We start from the raw sequence: 24,216 nt of genomic DNA, 5'->3' as shown, positions 1-24,216 counted from the left end.
GTTCAAACGATTTTATTTGTATCATTCGCATAATTCAGTGCTGCATAGACTACCTTACATGAAGCACATCAATGACTTAATCATTTAATCTATTTGTGTCAGAGTTCGTTTAGTAATGCTAATGATTTAGATTTTTTATATTGATATACGTGTCTATTTTAGAACTACTTTGTTGGCGAACCTATTTTTAGAATTAAGCCTGGAAAATATAATGGAGTAAATAAAAGATAGCACCAGTTGTAATGTTACGACGTTCGTGTCTTTTAAAAATAGTTTCAATATTGACATTTTATCATTAATGAAAAGGGTTACGAGGTGACGACTGTTTTTGCAACATCCGCGAACATCCGAATAATTCAAGGGACTGATGATCTTGAGACTTTAAAATTCTTCAAACTCAATGAAGACTCCATGAAAACCAGAGGACATATAATTTTATAAAATAGAGAAACCCAGAGCAAATACTCGAAGAAGGCAGAATTCATTCTCACATCGAGAGTATCTAAGTGGAATAAAATGCCAAATCAAGTAGTGAAGAGCACTTCCATAAACTCTTTCAAGTCAAATCTAGAGAAAACTTGGGAGCTCAAAAGGAAAAGTTTAACCCTGATCAATCGTTTACTTGCACATGCTCTCATTAATACCTTTATCTGCTGAAACCACACATCGCCATATAACCAGTACCAGTTTATCTTCCACTGTATTGATTTGAAAAAAATTGAAGGAGGAGAGGGGCAAACAAGTTTTGTAGGTAAAACTTTACGCCCACAACAAGGTATGTTAAAGCACACATTATTGGTTTAAAACTACCCAGAATTGGTTAAAAGTTTTAACCAATTTTTGTGTGGACAGTATGTTGCCAAACATTTTTAAGAGTGAAATAAGTAATCTTGTCGAGATTCAAAATAGATGATTCATCGATTGCATTTATTTATTTATTCATTTATGTGGTATAATTATCATGTTCATCATAGCATATCATACGAACCAGGCCCTGCAACCCATCGAGTGAGCCAAAATGTATATAACATAACCATAAATAACAAACAGGATGATAAATCACAATGCAATATAACATTACTATGTGAATGTTTGATATAATACTAGTAATATACGACAATGTCACGTAAAGTTCATTGATGGATCCCATATGTCAAAAAATTCCACGTAATGTTGATTATACACTATCATGTGTCTTTCATTCCGTCACAGGTAATTTTCCTCCTTCCGACAATGTTACATTATTAAACCAACATTTCCATTAAGTCATCGTTACCATGCACAATCATCATCATCATCACCATCATCACCATCACTATCGCAATCATCCTCCTCCTCCTCATCATCATCACCATCACTATCACAATCCTCCTCATCCTCCTCATCATCATCATCATCCTCATCATCATCCTCCTCCTCCTCTTCATCATCTTCATCGTCATCATCATCATCATCATCAACAACAACACCGGCAACAACAACAACATTGCCCTCGCCATCACCCCCTTCATATTATCATAATTACTATTTGCTTACTCCACTTTTGTCTTTCCTCCTCTCTTTCAAGGCGCCTAATAGAGGGCGTTTGATTTTTAGCTGTATGCCGTGTGGCGACTACCGTCTTCCTCTGATTTGGTCTTACTTCTCATTTTCACCTTTGGTGGTTTGTGGAAACAGTTTTATATGTAATTTGTTTTATGAGAATTGTTGATACATGTCATATGTCATATGAATGAAATTTTGACTCGTTTTGAATCTGAATTGCAAGTGGTATGAATGAATGGTCTAGGTACATTTACTTCGGTCCCGTGTATCGGTTTTTGCGTAGGCCTATGTGTGGGCAGTTGAGTTGGCCTAGGCCTATATAGTAACTTAACCCAGGGAGCTCTCACTCTAGTCTAGGCGACACCCCAATACTTACCCGTGCTAATAAACTGGGACTCCACTCACGCGCATTTGGGCCGCCCTAGCTTAGAACTAAGCTTTGTTTTACTAAAAAATAAATCTTGTAATGATTCAATAAATGTTACTTAATAAATTAGTACTGTTAAATCGGTACTCACCGGTTCTTTTCTTGAATTTTCTGGCAATTTCCCACGCTTCTGGCTTCAATTCTGCGGCTGTTCCTGTCGCGGTAGACAGCTACATATGCAACTTTATTTATAAATAGAGCGCCCCTTACGATAGTTGTTAAGAACGCGGCCAAATTGTTAGGTTTTTTGCACTGTGTCCAAGGCGTTTTTATTTTGTTTGATTTTTTATTTTTAATAAATATTTTGTTAAATAGCGATTTTTACGTCAAATATTAAATTCATATCACAAAATATTTTTAATTGTAGAAATATATATAATATCATGCAATTATTCATTCTATATATATTTTATAATAAAATTTATAATTGTTGCGGTCTTTAAAAAAGGATAGTCGATTGATCAGGTGATGACCACACGTATCACGTGATCTGAAAATCAGCTTCATACCGCTTTGATCGCACTCGACGGTGACCGGACTGACTGCCAAAAAAAGATCGAAAAATGACTCAAATGTAAGTTTCCCTTTATTTTATTAAATTCAAATTAGGAATAGGAATATATTTAATGGGCAATCTTTTAATAAATGATAAACAAACGAGGACAAAACTCATATTTTGGGAGTAATATCATACTTGGGTGCAGGAAATAGTACGTTTAGAAGTTCTAACCTGTTTTTAACGCATTGTCGCCTATGAGGTCCATACATGTTAATGTTTGGACCTCATTGGTACTAGGAGTGGGAGCTCTCGCGGGCGGGAGCCCAGGGGCTTACCGTGTATTTGACCATACTCACGGGACTAGCGTGATTTATGGTCTAAATATTTCTCCAAATGAATTGTGAAAACAGAAATTATGCACTTACCACGATTATATGGATGAAGGTCTAACGAGTGGCAGTTTCCTGACATGGTCATGGAGGCACAGACTGGAACCTCAAATTCAAAAAACGAAAAGTTCTCTCCTACCCCAGTCTCGATCCACCCATGGGTTCATATCATCTCGCGTGCGAAGGAATATCAGTCATATGCACGCGACACACACGACAAGTCAAAAAGATAGTGGGCTTTTGCCCACATAAAATATCACCAATAATCTGGTATTTCACATTCTGCTATGACACTTACCGAATCATTTAGATCCTTCCGTGACTTCTCCTTGAAGTTTTTTCTTAAAAATATGTATATTTTCTTGATCTTTAGTGAAGATTTCACGGAGATAAAATTTGGTCAGCGTAGATATCAATTTTCGCCTAAAGAGGGCGCGCGATTTATATTCATATCAAAGACACGACAAGGGAAAGATTAGGAACCTACACTATTTTACACGCAAATCGACGCAAGGCATTACGCGAAGTCCGTGAAGTGTCCAATCTTTTCATTGTATAGACTTTGGTATACCGTGACGTTCGTTAATACTGCTTGTACTGCTGGTTTCGTTCCAGGCATGTGTATTTAAAAAAAAAAAATTATATTAGTCATCGTTTTAAATTAATTGCAACAAAAGTGTTATCATCGCCAATAGTAATCCTGAATTATGTTTTTGAAGGTATTTTATTTATTGGTGCCCATAATTAGTAAATTAATCATAAGAATTGCGCATTCAAAGAATTTAGACACAGTTATAAAATTACCGAGGAGCTGAATCAAGGTTGTGAAATTTATTAGCGCCACTAACGGGCTTCCTTGTATTTCCGTAGAAGAGACAAACGAAGTCACTTGCTAGGCCGAGGTAAGCGAAATTTGCTCTTTTTAAATGAAATGAGTTAAATATCATATGGGCATTTTCACGGTAACTGACATTACACGGCACAATGTTTTCACACCTTTCATTGTGTGTATCTCTAAAACAACAAATGATGGGAGTTTGCTTTTGATAGAGTTAATAAAGTGAACCTTGCTGTATACTCTGATACTAAGTTTTCCTATGTAACCACATTTTTTTACGCATCAGCAAGCAAAAATGTGTCGGTAACTGACATTACGCAAAAGGACATGCAATTTCAGGGTGTTCAGTAAAATTGAAATATCTCATGTCCCTGAATAGATAGAGTAATAATTTGAATATGTAAATATACCTCCGTTACTAGGTTAAGATGTGTCAAAATATTAAACAATTCATTTTTGTCTTTTGGGGGCTATGATAATTTTTCCACAACCATGCTGGTAACTGACATTACGGTAACTGACATTACACTTAATTTGCCATAGAGATAACACATGGAAGTCAAATGTGTGGAATCATTGCATTGTATCTTCTGTGCAGGGCTTCACATGAAAGTGAGCTTGATGTGGAAGTATACCTGAGTTTCTAGGAACATTTCTATGAAATTTTTTTTTCTTTTTCTTAATTCCTTTCTTTGATTTGAACATTTTTGTCTCACCTGCATAGCAGAGCGAGACTATAGGCGCCGCTTTTCCGACGGCGGCGGTGACGGCGGCGGCGGCGTCAACACCAAATCTTAACCTGAGGTTAAGTTTTTGAAATGACAGCATAACTTAGAAAGTATATGGACCTAGTTCATGAAACTTGGCCATAAGGTTAATCAAGTATTACTGAACATCCTGTCTGAGTTTCATGTCACATGACCAAGGTCAAAGGTCATTTAGGGTCAATGAACTTAGACCATGTTGGGGGAATCAACATCAAAATCTTAACCTAAGGTTAAGTTTTTGAAATGTCATCATAAATTAGAAAATATATGGACCTAGTTCATGAAACTTATACATAAGGTTAATCAAGTATCACTGAACATCCTGCATGAGTTTCACGACACATGACCAAGGTCAAAGGTCATTTAGGGTCAATGAACTTTGGCCGAATTGGGGGTATCTGTTGAATTACCATCATAACTTTAAGAGTTTATGGATCTGATTCATGAAACTTGGACATAATAGTAATCAAGTATTACTGAACATCCTGTGCAAGTTTCAGGTCACATGATCAAGGTCAAAGGTCATTTAGGGTCAATGAACTTTGGCCAAATTGGGGTATTTGTTGAATTACAGCCATAAATTTGAAAGTGTGTTGGTCTAGTTCATAAAACTTGGACATAAGAGTAATCAAGTATCACTGAACATCCTGTGCGAGTTTCAGGTCACATGAACAAGGTCAAAGGTCATGTAAGGTCAAAGAACTTTGGCCACGTTGGGGGTATTTGTTGAATTGCCATCATATCTCTATAAGTGTATTGGTCTAATTCATAAAACGTGGAAATACGAGTAACCAAGTATCACTGAACATCTTGTGCGAGTTATAGTAGTTTTCAAAATCAGCACTGCTGCTATATTGAATCGCGTGATGCAGGTGAGACGGCCAGAGGCATTCCACTTGTTATCATTACTTGTCGGTAACTGACAATACACATTAACATTTACCAGCGCTATATGATTTTCAAAGGCATAATTTTCTTGGTACTTAAATGTATGTAAGGCTTTTTAAAATCATAAAAGTTTCATAATACTTAACATTTTTAATTATCAAAAGATAAGAAATGTATGTTTTACTTATTCGGGGGGGGGGGGGGGGGGTGGGTCATAGCAGCTACATGTTTTCCTATAGTAATTTAATATTGCATTGACTGTACACATGGATTTTTCTGACTATACACCCATAATATATTCATCAGTTTTATAATGACTTTTTAAACCTTATCCTTCTCCAAACTCCCCCTCCCCTCAAAAAAGGCAAAATGAATAAGGGTTTCCTCCCCTATGCTACACGTACCCCTCCCCCGAATCTCATGCAGCCATGTAGTTTTATTGATTTCTATTCTGGTCAGTGCAAGCAATGCTTGTTCATATCTGTCGGATTTCAATTCTCTTCATAATTTTTTAAATCATTTTCTTTGCTAATTTCTTTTTTAAGCTGTCAACAAAAAATAAACTACAGCTTCTAAACTGAAACTGAACTATTTGTAAATTAGAAAAAAAAAAAAAGTTTTAGTAGATCCATGCAACATTGATCAGAACTGTCAAATTTCACTTTTCATCTATACTTGTAAACCAAAAACAAAATTGTATCACACATCCAGGAATTTACTTTTAGCGAGGCAATGCTCAAAAGAATCCTAGAAACTAAAAAAGGGACCCTGGAAATCCCCTTCATCACAATGTTAAGCTTAAAAAATGTTGCAGATTTAGGCAATAGGTTGGGAAAAGTACCCCCTACCCCCCCCCCCCCCCCTCGAAAACCAAACAAAAAATTGTCTGATACAAAATTACAAACAATTACTGTAGGTACTTGGTAAGTGCATGTACAAAACAATTTCATAGTAATTTTTTTTTGCACGATGGGAATGCAACTTCCTTCATAATTTCATATAGTATTCCTTGTGAACTATACCTTTTAAAAGTCAATAGCAAGCTCCTTCTGGTGTGACTTTTAAAGTGAAAGAAGTATACAATATTTCTTCACCATAAAATTGACCACATATTTGCATTTCAATATTGGTAACCAACGTTTTATCATGGTAACTGACATTACATCTCGGTAACTGACATTACATTTTCCACTTGGTAACTGACATTACATATATTTAATGGTACCCTATGGCTTCATTGTTAATTGGTTATCTTTAATTTTGGTGTAGAAGGGAGGGGTGTTACCTAGAGAGGAAATCTACCAAGTTTCATATAATATATCCTCTTTTCCAGGAAATGAGAAAAAAAAGTTCATGTTTTCGGTAACTGACATTACATACCATATCACATACTTCATCAATGTTTTTTTATCAGATGAATGAATTACTGGTGTTTCTTTCTGTGGGATTTTAAAAAGTGTTATAATAGCAAGCTAAATCACAGGCGAAAACAACATGATCAAACCTGTTCTTTAAAAATCTGTCAAAACAAAATATGTATCAATATACTATTTTCAACACTAATTTGTATCCATACTTTGGCAGCCATTTTTAAATAAAAATGGCTGCCAGAGTCGGAAATTTTTTTTGTCTCAGAAACTTCAGGTCGTGTTTTATTAAAAAACATAAAGCATTTGACATGAATATCAACTTGATTTTTTTGCCTCTGTGTCCATCTGTGGTGAAAATGCCCATATGTATAATTTTGTTATGTATTGCTACTTACCGGAAAGAGCCCCGGTGCGTAGCGAGAAGGAGTTTCGGCAAATATTACTTCAGCAATGAAGCAATGTTTGCTGACTACTTCGAAATCTACGGTCAAACACGGTCCGGTGTACGAGGTTCGTATATATATACGAACCTCGTATTAGTGTGAGTGGTCTCAATCGGCCATTTTTGTTATAACAAAAATGGCCGATCTCGTGTAGATCCCTCAATCCATTCATAAATACCGCAGATAAAATAGGCTTGACCCTTGAACTGCTTCGTTATGACGTAGCTTTGATATTAAAAAGCGATGTTTAATACAAAATGCCGTTTTTAAGAACAATTTATAGATAAAAATTATTACTTAACAAATAATAAAATTTGAAACTTGATTATAAATAATTTAGTTTTTGAAATGTCATCATAAGCCCATAACTTAGAAAGTATATGGACCTAGTTCATAAAACTTGGACATAAGGGTAATTAAGTATTCCTGAACATCCTGTCTCAGTTTCAGGTCACATGACCAAGGTCAAAGGTCATTAAGGGTCATTGAACTTAGATTATGTTTGGGGAATCAAAACAATATCTTAACCAAGGTTAAGTTTTTTAAATGTCATAACTCTGAAAGTATATGGATCTAGTTCATGAAACTTGGACATAAGAGTAATCAAGCATCAGTCAACATCCTATGTGAGTTTCAGGTCACATGACCAAGGTCAATGAACTTTGGCTGTGTTGGGGGTATTTGTTGAATTGCCATCATAACTTTGAAAGTTTCTGGATCTAGTTCACGAAATGTGGACATACGGGTGATCACGTATCACTGATCGTAATACCTAATTGCATTCATGGAATACCCCTGGTGCACTCATTCAATGGACAAGTTCCTGACAAGTTCCAAGTCTCATATGCCAGAACCCAAATATATCTAAAGACATTCTTTCCTGATGCTATTAGAATATGGAACTCACTCCTAGCAAAGATTGTCCATAGCACCTCCCTTGCGTCTTTCAATCAGGAGGTGCAGCAAAGGAGGCTTTGTTATCCATAAGGCCTCTTTTAGCCTCGCATAGTTTTGTAGAGATTTTTACTGGCACTATTCATCTGGGCACTTGACAAGCTCAACTAGTTCAAAAGTATGCCAACGGCAGTCTGTACTCTACAGGAAGAAGATCATACTGCTGAGCTTTATCACACCGTGTCTAAATAGGATTGTATGAAGTGGTTTGTTGATGTTCACTAACTTAGATTAGGGAGATGCTTCTTTTTTTCTACAAGTTTTCTATCACTGGTCAGATTTTGAGTAAAAACTCAAACTTTAGGTTCTGACTTGGTTCAATTTTTCTTATTTTTAATCCCCAGATCTTGAAATGATTCTTTGTGAATGAGGAAGAAATATGTGTGGCATTTGTTGTGTGCTATCAACTTCTTCATGTCCTGGTGCATTACTGCACTCTAAGGTAATTGATGTACTGTACATATAGTAGTTGAACACTGAAATATGTTCCTTGGATCATGTTATATTAAAAATAGATAAAATTTACAATATGCAAATTATAGAGGAAATTAAATTTTGAATGTATTATGTTCCAACCAGGCAAAAACCAAAATGTTTTCTTTTAGGGTGCTACTTTCTCAAGCTACTGGCTTAATCTGCAACATTCAATAGAGTTTAACATTGCAGTGAATGGGAATTTTCCAGGGCTCATTTTTATCATTTTGGGGGTGAAATTGCCCCAAGCCCCTTCATATTTTTTCCCCTAGTTCAACTTCTGTGCAATTTATATTCAGATGTTTAAAATCTTGACATGAATGCTTTGTCAAATTGATTTTGCTATGTAACTTACATGCATCAATACATGCAACAATATCAATACATCAAGTTTGTAAACAAAAAACAATTCACCTTTGAATTACCGAGTGACTAGCCTTTGTTACTGTGGATCTTGGATTGTATGATTGTTTTTATGTCAATAATGAGTTTGATGTATTAAGTTAGTTATATCTGCTCATGTTCATTCATTTGTTCATTCTGTTATTGATTAATATTTTTGTAAATTGTTCAGTGAATTTGCTCAGTGATTTATATATTTCGGCATTTGACTTCATGATTAATTCACTAGCAATTTTGTTTTTATTATTCATTGTGAAGGGGATTGATATGGTGAATAATTTTAAAGGGTCGTTTGTGCCTTTACAGACACCACTGTTATCTCACGATAAACCTCTTGTTTTGTTCTAACAGCTACTGTCCAATTTAAAGAAAAGGGGACCTGATTTGTCGGGAGCAGTTGAAAGTAGAGTGCTCTGTCTTCATCCTGTTTACAAAACAAGATGCAGGAAGCCACCAATAGAACACTATCTCAGTGAGGGTGTGGATGTTGAGAGAAGTGACACTCCCAAGGATTGCCAAGAGTACCCTTTGGATCCAAGTATATCAAAGAAGAATGCTACTTCTGGAGAACTAAACTTTGAAAATGACTCTTTAGCAATACAGAAAAATACTGAAAATGATGCGGATATTCACAATACAGGCGATAGCAAGGGATGTACAGCAACAACAGATTTTAAGAACTTAGGTTCTGATACGACGGATAGTAAACAGAGGAAGCAATGTGGAAGTTCTGAACGCAACTCGGTGTACGGTTCATTCTTCGGACAGGTGCTTCATCTCCGTGGTGACCCAACCCCTCAACCTGTCGAAGATGAGCAGGGGAATATCTTGCTATGGAACGGGGAGGTCTTCGATGGTCTTGAGGTATGGTTAATAAAATATGTTGCTATTTGACCAATACATATTTCACATCTATTTTTTTTTAGTTTTGTTTTCTTCAGTCTGTTGTTATAAATTGCATTCTTTACACCATCCACTATTTTGCATGTCTTTTTTTGTATTTTGTATAAATTCTTTGTATCATAATATGAAATTGATAATTGATTGAATTTAAAGATGAATGAAAATGAAAATGTATTCCTTGTATGTAGGTTCAAGGGCGGAATGACACCTCAGTCCTGTCTGATCTCCTGTGCCGTGCAAGGAATGCACAAGATATCCTGAATGTGATGGGAGCCATTAGAGGTCCATGGAGCTTTATTTATTGGAAGGTACGTGATCTTGTTTCCTCGCTATATACTTGTATTCAACCTTTACAAAAAAGGTAGGAAAGCACTTTGAAACAGTAATTTTTTTCCCTTGTTTTGTTCTTTTGGATTGTTATCTTTGATTTGCCCAATAAAAATGTTGGTTTATTCTAGATATTTTTTTAAATTATATTAATGTAAAAGCAAAGAACAAAGAGTAAATTATGACAAGAATTTAACTCGGTGGCAATGATGATGATGATGATGATGATGATGATGATGATGATGATAACAACAACAATGAATATGATTATGATGATGATGACGTAATGGTTATGATGATGGTGGTGGTGATGATGATGACCATGACGTCGATGGTTATGATGATGAGAATGATAAAATATTTTACTTAATTTGATTTATTTTTATTAGAATCAATATTTCACTTTGTATTCTTTGTTCTTGACTTTTTTTACCCGTTACAGTGTCTTGAACTTATTTAGCTTCAATACTCATAGATGTGTTTTCTTACTGTAATATTGGCTTTTGTAGTAAAATGGTTGATTTACTTTGCTGTATTTTTAGAAATTACATGTATTTCTAAGTTTTTGATTGATTTAATAATTTGATGATGTAACCCATGTTGTACAAGTTTTATTTATATTGAAATATCCAATCATTTTGTAATTTGTTCAGAATGGGGAAACTTTCTCTTTGAAGAATTCTGAGGGGCATGTCTATGAACTTATGAGTTTTGTTAAAGAAGAATACCAGTTGTGGTAAGGATCTCAAAATGAGTTCAAACAGGATCCAATAAAATTACCATCAAAGTGTTTGTACAGGGTATGAATGAATAAAAAAATATGTGCCAAATAGCTCTGGAAGAATGTGCGTAATTGCTGAGAAATAAGCAAATTAAGCACGGAATTCCATCAAATGTTGGGTATTTTTCAAAGCAATATTAATACACTGTCCCACATATGCTTTTATGTGTTAGTGAATAGTGATCATCAGAATTATCGATTTTGAGCTAAGATTTCATGATTTTACAGAGATAATAATTTTACTATACTAGATCTAGATGTATGATAATATTTTGACAATTAACCTTGATTAAAAGGACTTTTCTCATGAAATAATTGTTTGCTGAAACTACTGTCTTTTACCTTTAATTTAGATTCCATTTTAATTAATTAATTTAAATATTCTTTTATACCGGTACTAATTTTTAGCTCATCTGGCCCGAAGGGCCAGATGAGCTTATGCCGTGGTGTCCGTCGTCGTCGTCTGTAGTCCGTCCACAATTTCAAAATGCTTCTTCTTCGCCATTTCAAGTCCGATTTCAATTTTGTTTGCTTTACATGATAGCACTAGGTGGGGGATTCATAACTTCTACACAGAATTTTGAAACTCATTAAATATGCTAATTTATGCGCATTTGTCAAAATTCACAAAAATGTTTCTTCTTTATTTGTTGACCGATTTTTAATTTTTTGCTTCCATCTGGTAGAACGTCATGAGGTTCACCAATCTTCTACACAGAATTTTGACTAGAACAATTTTTATGCTAATTTATGCAAAATTAATTGAGGCATATTTTTAAAGATTCACATAAAATGCTTCTTCTTTGATTCTTGACCGATTTTGATTTTTTTTTCTTCCATCTGGTAGAACTTCACGAGGTTCACCAAACTTAGACACAAAATTCTGAAATTTTGTCTAGAAAATTATTTATGCTAATTTATGCAAAATTTATTTACAAATAACCAAAATAAAAAATTTTCTTCTTCATTTGTTGATCAATTTCAATTTTGTTTGCTTTATATGATAGCTCGAAGTGGTGATACAAAATTTCAACACAGAATTTTGAAACTCATTAAATATGCTAATCTATTCATATATTTTCAAAACTCACAAAAAATACTTATTTATTTGTTGAATTTTGATTATTTTTGTTCCATCTGAGAGCTACATGAGGTTCACCAAGGTTCTACATAGGAATTTTGACTAGAAAATTATTTATGCTTAATTTATATGGTATTTATTCATAGATAAAAAAAAAATGCTTCTATGTCATTTCTTCATCATTTTCAATTCTATATCCTCAATTTATGTCACCAATATAATTCACTACATTGTCAACTGGGCTGAAATTAAAATTGTGTTAAACTTCGTTGCAAGATGCCGGATGAGCTCCACATCACTGATGTGCTAGTTCTTAAATTATCATTCATCTCTCTATGCCTAATTCATATGTAGGAAGAAATTCCACTTAAGTATGAAAACAATGCAACTTTGAATTCAAGCTATCATTTGTATACATGTACCTTTGCTGATCCTTTAATCATTCAATTGAATTAATTAATGTTAATGGCATATACTAATTGTCTTTAGTCGTTGTATCTCTCTACCTTTTACATACTGTAGAGCGAAACTTATCTTTAGTATGCACATTTAATTTATAGTATTATTTGCACACCTTTTAGGCTTTAATAATCCTTCAAAAGTCAAATGATTTAATGATCCTTCAATCATACAAAAATCAAATTGGCAAAATTTATTTATTCATTTGTAATTGCCATAATTATATAGAGGCAGAGACCTGCTTTCACTATGATACATTTTGTCCACCTCCCACTCATCCCATATCAAACCAACATATTTTGCACCTTTCATTCAGATTATTATTTAATTTATACACTTTTAGTGATCCTTTAATCTTTTGATCAAATTAAATTGAATCTACATGTAATCATTTCATTGAATAAGGCAATTTTTTTTTTTTCGGGGGCTACTTTTCACAATTTACTGCCTAATTCTACAACATTGGATAAGCTTCTACATGTACATAGTAATAAATGGGGCTTTTCCAGGGCTCCTTTTTAGTTTCCAGATTAAAAAGAGTTAAGTATGACTTAGAGTCGCACTTAAATGCCGAAGCGTACATGATATGCAATGCACAATCTTATTGATCCATACGCGTCCTCTTGGCATGATATGACCAGTGCAGTCATGCCTTTTATACTGCATGCAAATAGGCATTTAAGTGCGACTCTAGGTCATACTTAAATCGTTGTGAAACACCCCCCAGGTCTCTTTTGAACAGTTCAGGGGCAATATTACCCCTAGCCCTTGTGTGATTTTCTTCCCCCTGTATTAAAAAAATTTCAGTAATCAGTAGTATATTAATTTACCTTTTATCATGTCTCCGTATAGGAGAAGACTTCGCAGCTTTGGTTCGGACGAGATTTCTTCGGAAGACGCAGCCTCCTGTGGCTATGGGCGCAGTCTGGTGCAAGGACGATGACCTTTGGCCTTTCGTCTGTTGCCTCCAAGACAGAGACAGGTATCCCTGTGGTATGTTGATATGTCAGGGTAATTGACCAGATGATGGATTGATGGATGAATGGCTTGATGGATTTATATGGTATAGTGCTTCAGGTGGATTAAAGTGGGACAGATTTAATACCGGATAAAGCCGCTTGATCATGTTTCTGAAAATTCAGTGATATGAATAATTAGGCATTAGAGATAATAGTAATAGAATAATAATGAAAAAGAAGAAGATGGGTACAGTTGTAGATGAATAAATGAAAGAATGAAAAATTGATGGAATGAATGAATAGATGGATGGATGAAATGGATGGATGGATGGATGGATGAACAGACGTATTAATGAGGAAGGAATGAACGAAGGAAAGAAAGAACGAACGAACAATAAATTGAATGATGATTGAATGATTGGTTGATGGATGAATGGATGGATGTGGACAAACAATTATATATTTGATAAATTACATACATTTAATGAATTAATAATAAATTCATGACAAAATGAATAAATGAATGTGTCTGTGAATGAATATCTAATTCTACATGCATGAATGCTAAATGAATAAATAGATAAATGGATGGAAGAATTGACGGATATATCAAATCATATATAAGGAAATATAGATAGCTTTTATAAATAAAAAATTTATTAATAAATGCATGAATAAATTAATGATACATTAATTATTTAATGCCTTAATATATTGATATATAAACAATTAGTAAATGGGTGAATCAGTGGATGAATGAAATAATGAACCATTTGATTAATTTATGACCGAGTGAGCAGGCCATTAACTGAAATTGGAGGAATTAACATATTAATTGATTAATAACAAATAGCTCAATATTCTGTAATACAAAAAACAAATAGGTTTTGCCATCTTGATGATAGGATATCTGAAGTACATGGATGATGTTGTTTACCAATACTTTAAGTTGCCTTAATACCTCACTAGTAATCTAGTAGTATATCACAGGGCTCGCAGTGATTTCGCCCCCGAAATGCTCAAAATAGCCCTCAAAAATAAATAATAATAAGCCCTGGAAAATCCCCATTCGCTACAATGTTAAAGCTTCTCCATTGTTGTAGATTTAGGCAAATAGGTTGTGAAAAGCACCCCCCCCCAAAAAAAAAAAAAATGAATAAATAAATATATAAGTAAATAAATAAATGAATGAATGAATGAATAAATAACTATATGAATGAATGAATAAATAAATAGATAAATAAATAAATGAATAAATAAATGATAATTTTTTGCCTGAGTTGTTAATTACTTGCAAGAGGTTTCTTCTGTCGAATAATAAATAGAAGGAATAATTCTTTTTATCGGCAGCGGGCAATGTGCGTGAATAAACCTTAGGGTAAAGTGGGTCAAGTACATGTACTGCACATTTCTATCTAAATGTCACCTTCAGTCCCGAATGTTCACATTGCAGGGAATGTGACCCAGTTATCTGTGAACTTTGGTTACATTTGCACGCTGCCTGAAGATTGCTTGTGATAATTAATGTCATATCATTAAAAGTATGTAGGCCTGTTGGGTACATGGGAAGTAGATGTCGTCATGAAGATGTCTTGCTTGGAATGCTGGGTAAACAGTTATGTAATACCCCTTTCAGATATTATTTTACCTCATGTCTGTGCCGGGTTCGCAGGTTCGCACTAAAACTAGTCCAATCCAAGCAGTAGATATCACTCTTCCTAATTCACAGCGAATCGTGAGGAGCCTTTCAATATTAAAATCATCCGAAAGGGAGCATTCTCTCATGGTATTAACTGCACTTTCGCGTTTCACAGTTCTAATCTGCAAAGATTTATTACAAACAATGTTATGTTTTATCTACTGATCTAGCAACGCGAAGTCGTATTCTCACTCCTGACCGAAAGGGTAGGTGTGGTGTGTTTTGCTCGGACAGCCGGTTGCTGGCTTCCTTGATAGCTCTTTATTCCGTTTACCTCTTTAATACTTTCGCCTCTTTTTTTTATTGATTCTTCGTTCAGCAAAACATAATCTCCTTTCCACGAAAGCCGATGCCAGGGAAAATAATTACATTATTTAGGCCTGTTGGGAATTATATATGTAGGTACATGTATACTTGTAAATATGAGTCTGCATCCATTCTCATCCTATAACATTAAAAACAAATCCTGCCCTTTTTTGCACAACCTGTTGTTTAAATTTAAATTTTGATTACTTCTTGTTCATCAATGTGTAAGCCTACAGATTAATAATAATAATAATGATAATAACATTTTATTTATACCCAGGGTAGCCACTTCAGTTAGGAAACTACTTTACCAACTGGCCCTGCATAACATAATATGTTATTATTATTTTAAGAACAAATATGATGATGTACAGTGTATGTACATATAGGCCTCTGTAAAAATATCGTAAATTATTTCCTTATGATAGAAATAATAACAGAACCTTGATTTATTTCATACTTGGACACTTTGTATCCGAGGTGCATGCATGAAGTTCTTAAACAATCCTGTGCCATAGCCCCCATAGAGCGTGAGCATACCAGGACACATTACTCCAATAAACATGTCATCCACCCCGTGGCCGGTCTGAATGTCAAAGTCTTGGTAGCACTACTGAGATGACAGGTGCACAATAGACTTGTTGCCCCCGTCTGCCACTTGACTGATGTGATGGCAAGCATCACAGACAGGTATGTGACCTTAACCACTGGCCCACAGAGGGGGTATCCACAGGAGGAGTATTCAGACCGCCTCGATCACCAGAATACCCGTTAAATTCTAAGAATTTATTCAGGCTCCAAAAAATACCCAATGATTATTTTCAGCATTCATATCGACCCAAAGCAGACTCTTTTAGGATAAGTTTTTGCGGTTAAAGGCCTGGTCCCACTGGCCGATGGATACAAAACGTATTCATAATGGATACAGGAGACAAGCAAAATTTTGGGGTGGCTCCATCCGTTTTCGTCCGCTCCAGACAATGGACAAAATGGGCAAACAATGAAATCACAGTGGACGGATGCTCGATGGATATAGAGAGTATGAAACACGTATGCAAAGAGTACACAACGGATACATAAGGTTTTTCTACGGATGGCAAGATTCGTTTCCGATGTACATTCTCTCTGCATCCCTATTAAAGTGCTGTGGGACCAAGCCTTTAGGAGCATGCACATTGTGGTCTAATTCGCAGGCAAAGTGCGCGATTCAAAACCGCGTGCTCAGCAGAACCACTGACAACGCCTGTGCCCACTATTCGCTTGGTTGAGAAAGTTCTTGTAATTTGCTTTTGCATTACCAAAATACATGGATCTTGGAAAAAATCCCTGCAAAAGTTTGTGTAAGTTTGACGAGTACCTACTATTTAGCAGGTATTGTCTTTTTAATAGGGAATATTATTGATATTAATATTATTTCACATTGGCAAAGATAACTGCTATTTTCGGATCGGGATGCATGTAGGTCGGGGCAAATTTCCAGATCAGAGAATAGGCCTATCTGGTATTTTTTAACTTCAAGGAGGTCTGAGTACGCCTACTATCTACACTTGTACACTACCTAAAGGATCAATTAGCCGGCTCTATCCAGGGCTTTTGACTGATATTGGACTTGACTAGACCCCGTTCACACTGACACAGTCACATTTCTAGACCGATCCACTGAACTGAACCAGTTCAGAGATGTGCGATGCTTCATCTTATAACAAGCTACTGTTGTTGTTGTTGCTACTAGAACAGTGGGGTCAAATCGTGGAATGTAATTTAAAACCATACACAAAGGCGCTTGCTTTGCTCTTCGATATATTGTAGGTCTATACAGCAACATCACTTACACTGTAATTTCTCCTAATAAAAATTGAAATCCCTATTTTTGTCTCGCCTGCATAGTAGAGCGAGACTATAGGCGCCGCTTTTCCGACGGCGACGGCGGCGGCGTCAACATCAAATCTTAACCTAAGGTTAAGTTTTTGAAATGACATCATAACTTAGAAAGTATATGGACCTAGTTCATGAAACTTGGACATAAGGTTTTATTAAGTATTACTGAACATCCTGCCTGAGTTTCAGGTCACCTGACTAAGGTCAAAGGTCATTAAGGGTCAATGAACTTAGACCATGTTGGGAGAATTATTTTCAAAATCTTAACCAAAGGTTAAGTTTTTTAAATGACATCATAACTTGGAAAGTATATGGACCTAGTTCATGAAACTTGGGCATAAGGTTAATCAAGTATTAGTGAACATCCTGCTCGAGTTTCAGGTCACATGACCAAGGTCAAAGGTCATTTAGGGTCAATGAACTTTGGTCAAGTTGGGGGTATTTGTTGAATTACTATCATAACTTTGAAAATTTATGGATCTAGTTTTTTACATAGCCGCTACCGATTACGCCTGTGATCTAATGAGTTCCGGAGACCAACGTTTTTGATGTGATAAGTTCCAGAGCATTGCATTTTTAGCAATCGATGATCCAAGAGCTGCTCCGGAGACCCTATTTTCGAGTTGGCGCAGCACATAGGTATCATGTTATAATTCGAGTTCCCCCCCCCCCCCCTTGAAACCTAGATATGAACGTAGAAAGAGAGAATAAAGTGAAAATGTCCAATTAAATGAAGAATGTTTGAGAGGTATTAGGAGATTTGTAAACAAGTATATGCACCTGTTGGTATGGCAAGAGAGACAGGATAGGGTGAATGTAGGTTAACTCCCTAGACACCTATCATGAACTGACTACAGGGGGCCACTATAGGATAATGTCATGAATGTCCCCATTTCACTCCAAAGAGTAAGGGAAGGAGGGAGTGAGGTGGAAGGAGGAGGAAGGGGAGAGGGGATGGAGGGAGGGAGGGAAGGAAGGGGGAGTTAACTCCCAAGGCACCTATCATGAACTGCTTACAGGGGGCCACTATAGGATAATGTCATGAATGTCCCCATTTCACTCCAAAGAGTAAGGGAAGGAGGGAGTGAGGCGGGGGAGGAGGAATCGGAGAGGGGGATGGAGAGAGGGGGGTGAACTCCCAAGGCACCTTTCATGAACTGCCTACTGGGGGCCACTATGGGATTATGTCATGAATGTCCCCATTTAACTCCAAAGAGTGTGGTAGGGGAGAAGGGAAGGGGGGACAGGGATAATTCATGTATTGTAATGTTATTTGTTGTAAAAGGCCTGATTTTAGTCAGAAGTGATCTGCATTGATCCTCTGCGATTTTACTCGTAATATATTGTGATTGTCTTGATTGTTTCAGCTTTGTATTATGGGTGCCTTTTACTACCATGAAAACACTATTGCTATAGTAGTATTTAGTACTGTACTTGCGTTCTCACAGTTTGAAATTATTACCCGGAAACCGTAGGCCTACTTGTACTTCAACAACCCCATATTTCTATAAAGGGAACATAAATGCAAAGAGTGGATGGATAAAAGGGTTCTTATGTCGCCAAATTGACAGCTGTGAGGCAAAGGAGGAAAACAAATATCAGGTCAGGTGACATGATGTCATTCAGTCCTTTTCTGCTCTTCTTATCTCAACCCGCTCCTTCTCGTCACTCTCCTTTTCCTTACGCATTCTTCTGTTATTTTCCCCCTATTCCTATTTTCATTCAAGATCTTGCTACCTCTAGTCAACTATACGTCTTTTTCTCTGTCTCTTTCTCCCCCCCCCCTCTCTCTCTCTCTCTGTCTTGTTTTCCCTCCCTTGTTCCTAATTTACGTGCATTATTGCAAGTTAACATATATCTTAAATGAAGATGAAATGCCGAGTGGCAGATGAGCTAATCTAAGATAGACTAATGAAGTTTAGAAAAGAGCAAGGCAATGATCACTAGGAAAAGCAGGACAAGTCGTAAGCATTCGTGCCTCTTCCACCATCTGACTTGGGTTTACCTCATTATTTGTTCTTCACATTTCACTTCCTGAGATTTTGTTTATACTTTTGCATGTTTTTACACCCCCCCCCCCCTGAAGATGGCACTTAGTGCACCTACCCTCCCCCCCCCCCTCCTTGATACCCCACAGCAAATTTCATCCTAACCAACTTTATAATCGTATGTGCAAATACTACTACTGTACATGATTTTCAAGAAGGTGAGTGAATGAACTTGACCCAAGCGTTCTATTTTTCATACACGTGATTACTTCATCACGTGGAACTTGAATGAAAGGGGGTGAATGATATGTTTGTCCGTTCATTCCCAAGTGCTATTCGGAAAGTGAGAGAGTCACTCAGTGAGGAAGAATAAGAGAGGGAGAGGAAGTGAGCACGAGGATGAGTAGAGGGAGAAGAAAGAGAGTATGAAGGGTGCATGTTGCTTGTCATGGAGAGAGTGATGTATAGACGGAGAAAAAGAATGAAAGCAACATAAATGGATGAACAAGGGTGTGGTGGTTCTGACTCTTGCCTTGTAATCAGAGGGTCATGTGTTCAAATCCAACTGCGGCCTAGTTGTGCTTTCCTTTTGCAAGGCATTTATCCACACTTTGCCACCCTCTACCCATGTGCTAAAGGATTACCCGGTAGGATTTTAAAGTCATTAGAGCTTGTCCAGTATTACGCTCACCTCGATGGTGACTGGATTGAATACTCCCCAGGGAGTGAATGATGTGCATACATTAATTTTGTACAGGAATGACTGATTGAATCCGATTGCTGGAGTAATAATTATTATTAAGAAGACATAAAGAAACTGAGAAAGAAAGCAAGGGAAAGAGTAGGGAAGGGAGAATTATGAATGGAGAAACAGACAAGTGGATCAGAAAATGGACCTAAGTCCAAGATCTGATGAAAAGAATGGGAAGTTGAACAGATAAGTGATACAGTGAGGGTTATGGCTGAGAGAAGCAGAGACATGATTTTGTCCATTCCAAGTTCCAACAAGCATTCGCTTTGTTGATTGGCCACAGGCCTCCAATTCTACTCTTCGAACACAGGAAACCTAGAGGTCACTCCTCGCCCTGACTCCTGTACAACTACTTCAGCGAATTCCAGAATGAACTGGATACCATCTTTACATGTAGCCCAAACAGCTCTTTTTCTCTTCTTTTCTTTTTTTTTGGGGGGGAGGGGGGCTTCTAATATTGAACATAAGGGCTCTTTCTATAAATGATCATTGCGAAAAATTTGTTTTAAAAATTGCGGAGACACTTTTTGAACACAGGGAAACCAAGAGGTCACTCCTGTACATGTACACCTACTTTGGCGGACTCCAGAATGAAGTGGAATCCAACATGTACATGAAGCCCAAACAGCTCTTTTTTTTTTCTTTCTTTCTTTTTTTTAAATACTTTTTTGCTTCTAATATTGAATAGAAAACCCTACACTTATTTCTTTTGATGATCATTGCAAAAAAAAAATTGTAAACTAAATCTTGACACTTTTTGAACTCACGAAACAGACTAAGCCAAGAGTTCATTCCTGTACAACTAATTTTTTTTTTTTTGGGGGGGGGACTCCAGAATGTTGCCCAAACAGCTCTTTTCTTCTTTTTAATTTTTTCTTTCTTTGCTTCTAAAATTGAATACATGTAGAAGGCCTGCATGTATTTCTTTTGATGATGATTGCAAGAAATCAGTCAAATTTGTCAAAGACCAATCATTGTCAATCATTGTATATCTTCAGAACTGACACTTGAATGACAACAGGTATCAGCTGATAGGATTTGGTAGCATTGTTCCGATTATTGATACAAGCTATCACAACTGAATACAATGAGCATTATTACAGTGTTTGACAAGTGCAATTTAATTTGAGTTTATATTACTTTAGTGTTACTGATGAATCATCATTGACTTTGATATGTACAGTACAAGGTCTGTGGAGTGTAAAAAACTGAGGGGAACATTTGAAACATTGGAATGTTTTCGTCACTGGGGCATGGCATGTGAGGACAAAGTTCGATGCAATCTCAGTAGGTGGTTTCAAACCGCCTCGATCACAAGAATCCCCGTTAAATTACGAGAACATTTTTAGGCTAAAAAATACCCATTAATTATTCCTGCATTCACACCGCCCCAAAACATACCCTTCGGGATAAGTTAGGAGCATGCGCAGTATGGTCTTATAAGCAGGCAAGGCGCGAGATTCAAAACCACTAGCCCAGCAGCCACCCACGGCGCCCGCGCCCAACGACACGCTGGGCTAAAAGTTCCCGTAAATTGCTTTCACATTGCCAAAATACCTGCGACCTTGGAAAAATCCCCGCGAAAGTTCTCGTAATTTCGCCAAGTACATGTACCTACTATTTAGCGGGTATTTTCTTTCGGGGAAATTACGCGTAGTTTGCTTTCACATTACCAAAATACCTAGTATTTTCTGATCGGGGTAAATTTCCCGATCAGAGAATACCTGGAACTGACGAACTTCGAGGCGGTCTGAAACCACCTAAAGATTCCAGGGCACGCCAATGCTATTTATACTTGCATAGCGCCTAATACCTCTTTATCAGGAGGTTTCCAATAGGCTTTTTACGATACGTTTCCTTAACCCTGTGCTAATGCTAACCCCATACTATCCTTAAAGATAAATACCAGTTGTGGTAATGATCTATTGAGTTTGAACCCAATCCAATAAAATGACCACCTTTGTGTTTGCATATGTATAAATAATAAATATGTGCCAAAACTCTAGAAGAAAACGTTTAATTGCTGAGAAATAAGCATTAAATGTTGGGTATTTTTCCAAGCAATAGTAATACACTTTTCTACTTATGCCTTTTTGTGTTAGTGATCATCAGAATTATAAGTTTTCAGATCTTTTGATAATACGGTGACAATTAAGCTAGATTTTAAAGACTTTTTGATGAAATAATTGTTTGCTGCAACTACTTTTAATTTGAAAAAAAAAATTTCGGCATTACTCCTATGTGTTTATAAGATCGCATGCTCGATCTGTAATGGAAATCATAAGTCAGTGATGGTTCCATTGCCCCAAGGGCATATATTGAGCAACGTCCTTGGCTTGGCTGGGTTTCTTTTTACACTAGCAATTCGTAACCCCCCCCCCCCCCCCCGACTATCTCTCTTAGCACCGCAATTGCTCGGCTAACCCTGCTATTTTGCAGGGCCAAATAATTCTGTACTATAGGTGGGGTTTGTTATTTAGCTCCACCTATAGTACAGGGTTAAGGAAATATTTTCAAGTGTAAAAGACTTATAAGAGCTCTACAATAAATGCAGCATATAAACTCTTCAAAAAAGTTTGGAAATCTGACTTTGATCGATAATCCCTCCTCGGTTTTAGTAATTATCAACGTGTAATTAATATCAATGAATAGATCATTTAATTTTCTAAAAAATGATACCCTACATGATATGATTATGGTTCACATGGAGGTGCAGTGCCTTGAAATGTGGGGCAAGGTCACAATTCAAAAGTTGCAAAATAACACAATATTGAAAGTCACTGTTCTTTTTTCTTGATGATGGGTGAGTTTCTCAGTGGTTTCTTTTGACTTTGATCGATAATCCCTTCTCGGTTTGAGTAAATATCAATGTGTAATGATACTTTACATGATATGATTATGGTTCACATGGAGGTGCAGTGCCTTGAAATATGGGGCAAGGTCAAAATTCAAAAGTTGCAAAATGACACAATATTGAAAGTCACTGTTCTTTTTCCGAGGTGATTGAGTTTCTCAGCGGTTTCTTTTAATTGTTTTCATGCACCTTAACATCAACATTAACATGGAATCAAACACACCTCTGCACAAGCAAACACATAACAAACAAACAAACCATCACTACATAAACCACAACAAAACATAAAAATGAAGAAGCAGGGGCTTGATTTGAATGGATTTCATCTCTATTGATACAGACAAAAGAATCATGTTGTGCATTGCCCATTCATGACTATTTTTGCTCGTTTTGCAGCTATTCAATTCAGACCTTATCCAGCACTTTTGAATCCTGCTCTTTTGGTAATCGCATGATCATAATAAGCATGGCATCATTTTAAAGAGAATTAAATGATCTTTTGAATGATATCAAATATGCATTGTGTAAAATTTGGAGTTGGGAGAAATTAATGGCCAAACTCAGATTTCCAAACTTTTTTTGCTCACTTTGCAGCTTTTCAATTCAGACTTCATCCAACACTTTTGAATCCTGCTCTTTTGGTAATGGCATGATCATAACAAGCATGGCATCATTTTAAAGAGAATTAAATGATCTTTTGAATGATATCAAATATGCATTGTGTAAAATTTGGAATTGGGAGAAATTAATGGCCAAACTCAGATTTCCAAACTTTTTTTTGCTCATTTTGCAGCTTTTCAATTCAGACTTCATCCAACACTTTGAATCCTGCTCTTTTTGTGATGGCATGATCATAACAAGCATGGTATCATTTTAAAAAGAATTAAATGATCTTTTGAATGATGCCAAATATGCATTGTGTAAAATTTGGAGTTGGGGGAAATTAATGGCCAAACTCAGATTTCCAAACTTTTATTGAGGGGTTTATAATTACCCAGATTTTGGCCAGGATACTGTTACTATGTGCTCAATGTTTCAAGGAATAAATCACTGCCAGGTACCCATTTACCTCACCTGGGTTTAGTGCAGCAATATGTGGATCAATTTATTGCTGAAGGAAATTATGCCATGGCTGGGATACGAACCCTCAACCTTCTCTTTCAAAGTCAAGACTAATCCACTGGGCCTCAACTCTCCATTTATATGAATTTAAGCTGGTGATTTAAAGTTGTTT

The 24,216-nt window shown here is 36.2% G+C and overlaps 1 protein-coding gene across 2 annotated transcripts; it reads left to right on the top strand.

Moving 5' to 3' along the window:
- The first annotated feature begins 1,576 nt into the window (after window positions 1-1,576).
- On the top strand, window positions 1,577-22,894 carry LOC129271544 (uncharacterized). Of its 2 annotated transcripts, XM_064106525.1 has the most exons (6): window positions 1,577-1,685; window positions 8,465-8,562; window positions 9,348-9,860; window positions 10,088-10,207; window positions 13,400-13,540; window positions 20,439-22,894. In XM_064106525.1, exons 2-6 carry the CDS (start codon window positions 8,500-8,502, stop codon window positions 20,445-20,447), a joined length of 846 nt encoding a protein of 281 aa, XP_063962595.1. In that variant the 5' UTR covers window positions 1,577-1,685; window positions 8,465-8,499; the 3' UTR covers window positions 20,448-22,894. The 2 variants fall into 2 exon arrangements, with proteins under 2 accessions (XP_063962595.1, XP_054764844.2); XM_054908869.2 differs by lacking the exon at window positions 20,439-22,894 and having other exon boundaries at window positions 1,587-1,663; window positions 13,400-13,637.
- The last annotated feature ends 1,322 nt before the right edge of the window (window positions 22,895-24,216 follow it).

Source organism: Lytechinus pictus, chromosome 11 (assembly GCF_037042905.1).
Source record: "Lytechinus pictus isolate F3 Inbred chromosome 11, Lp3.0, whole genome shotgun sequence".
In the NCBI taxonomy this organism is placed as follows: domain Eukaryota; kingdom Metazoa; phylum Echinodermata; class Echinoidea; order Temnopleuroida; family Toxopneustidae; genus Lytechinus; species Lytechinus pictus.
This window is presented reverse-complemented; position numbering and strand designations above follow the sequence as displayed.

Coding starts and splice junctions, on each gene's coding strand:
- LOC129271544 (XM_064106525.1), top strand. CDS start 8,500: ATGTGTGGCATTTGTTGTGTGCTATCAACTTCTTCATGTCCTGGTGCA. Junction 8,563..9,347: donor GTGCATTACTGCACTCTAAG/GTAATTGATGTA, acceptor TTGTTCTAACAG/CTACTGTCCAATTTAAAGAA. Junction 9,861..10,087: donor AGGTCTTCGATGGTCTTGAG/GTATGGTTAATA, acceptor CCTTGTATGTAG/GTTCAAGGGCGGAATGACAC.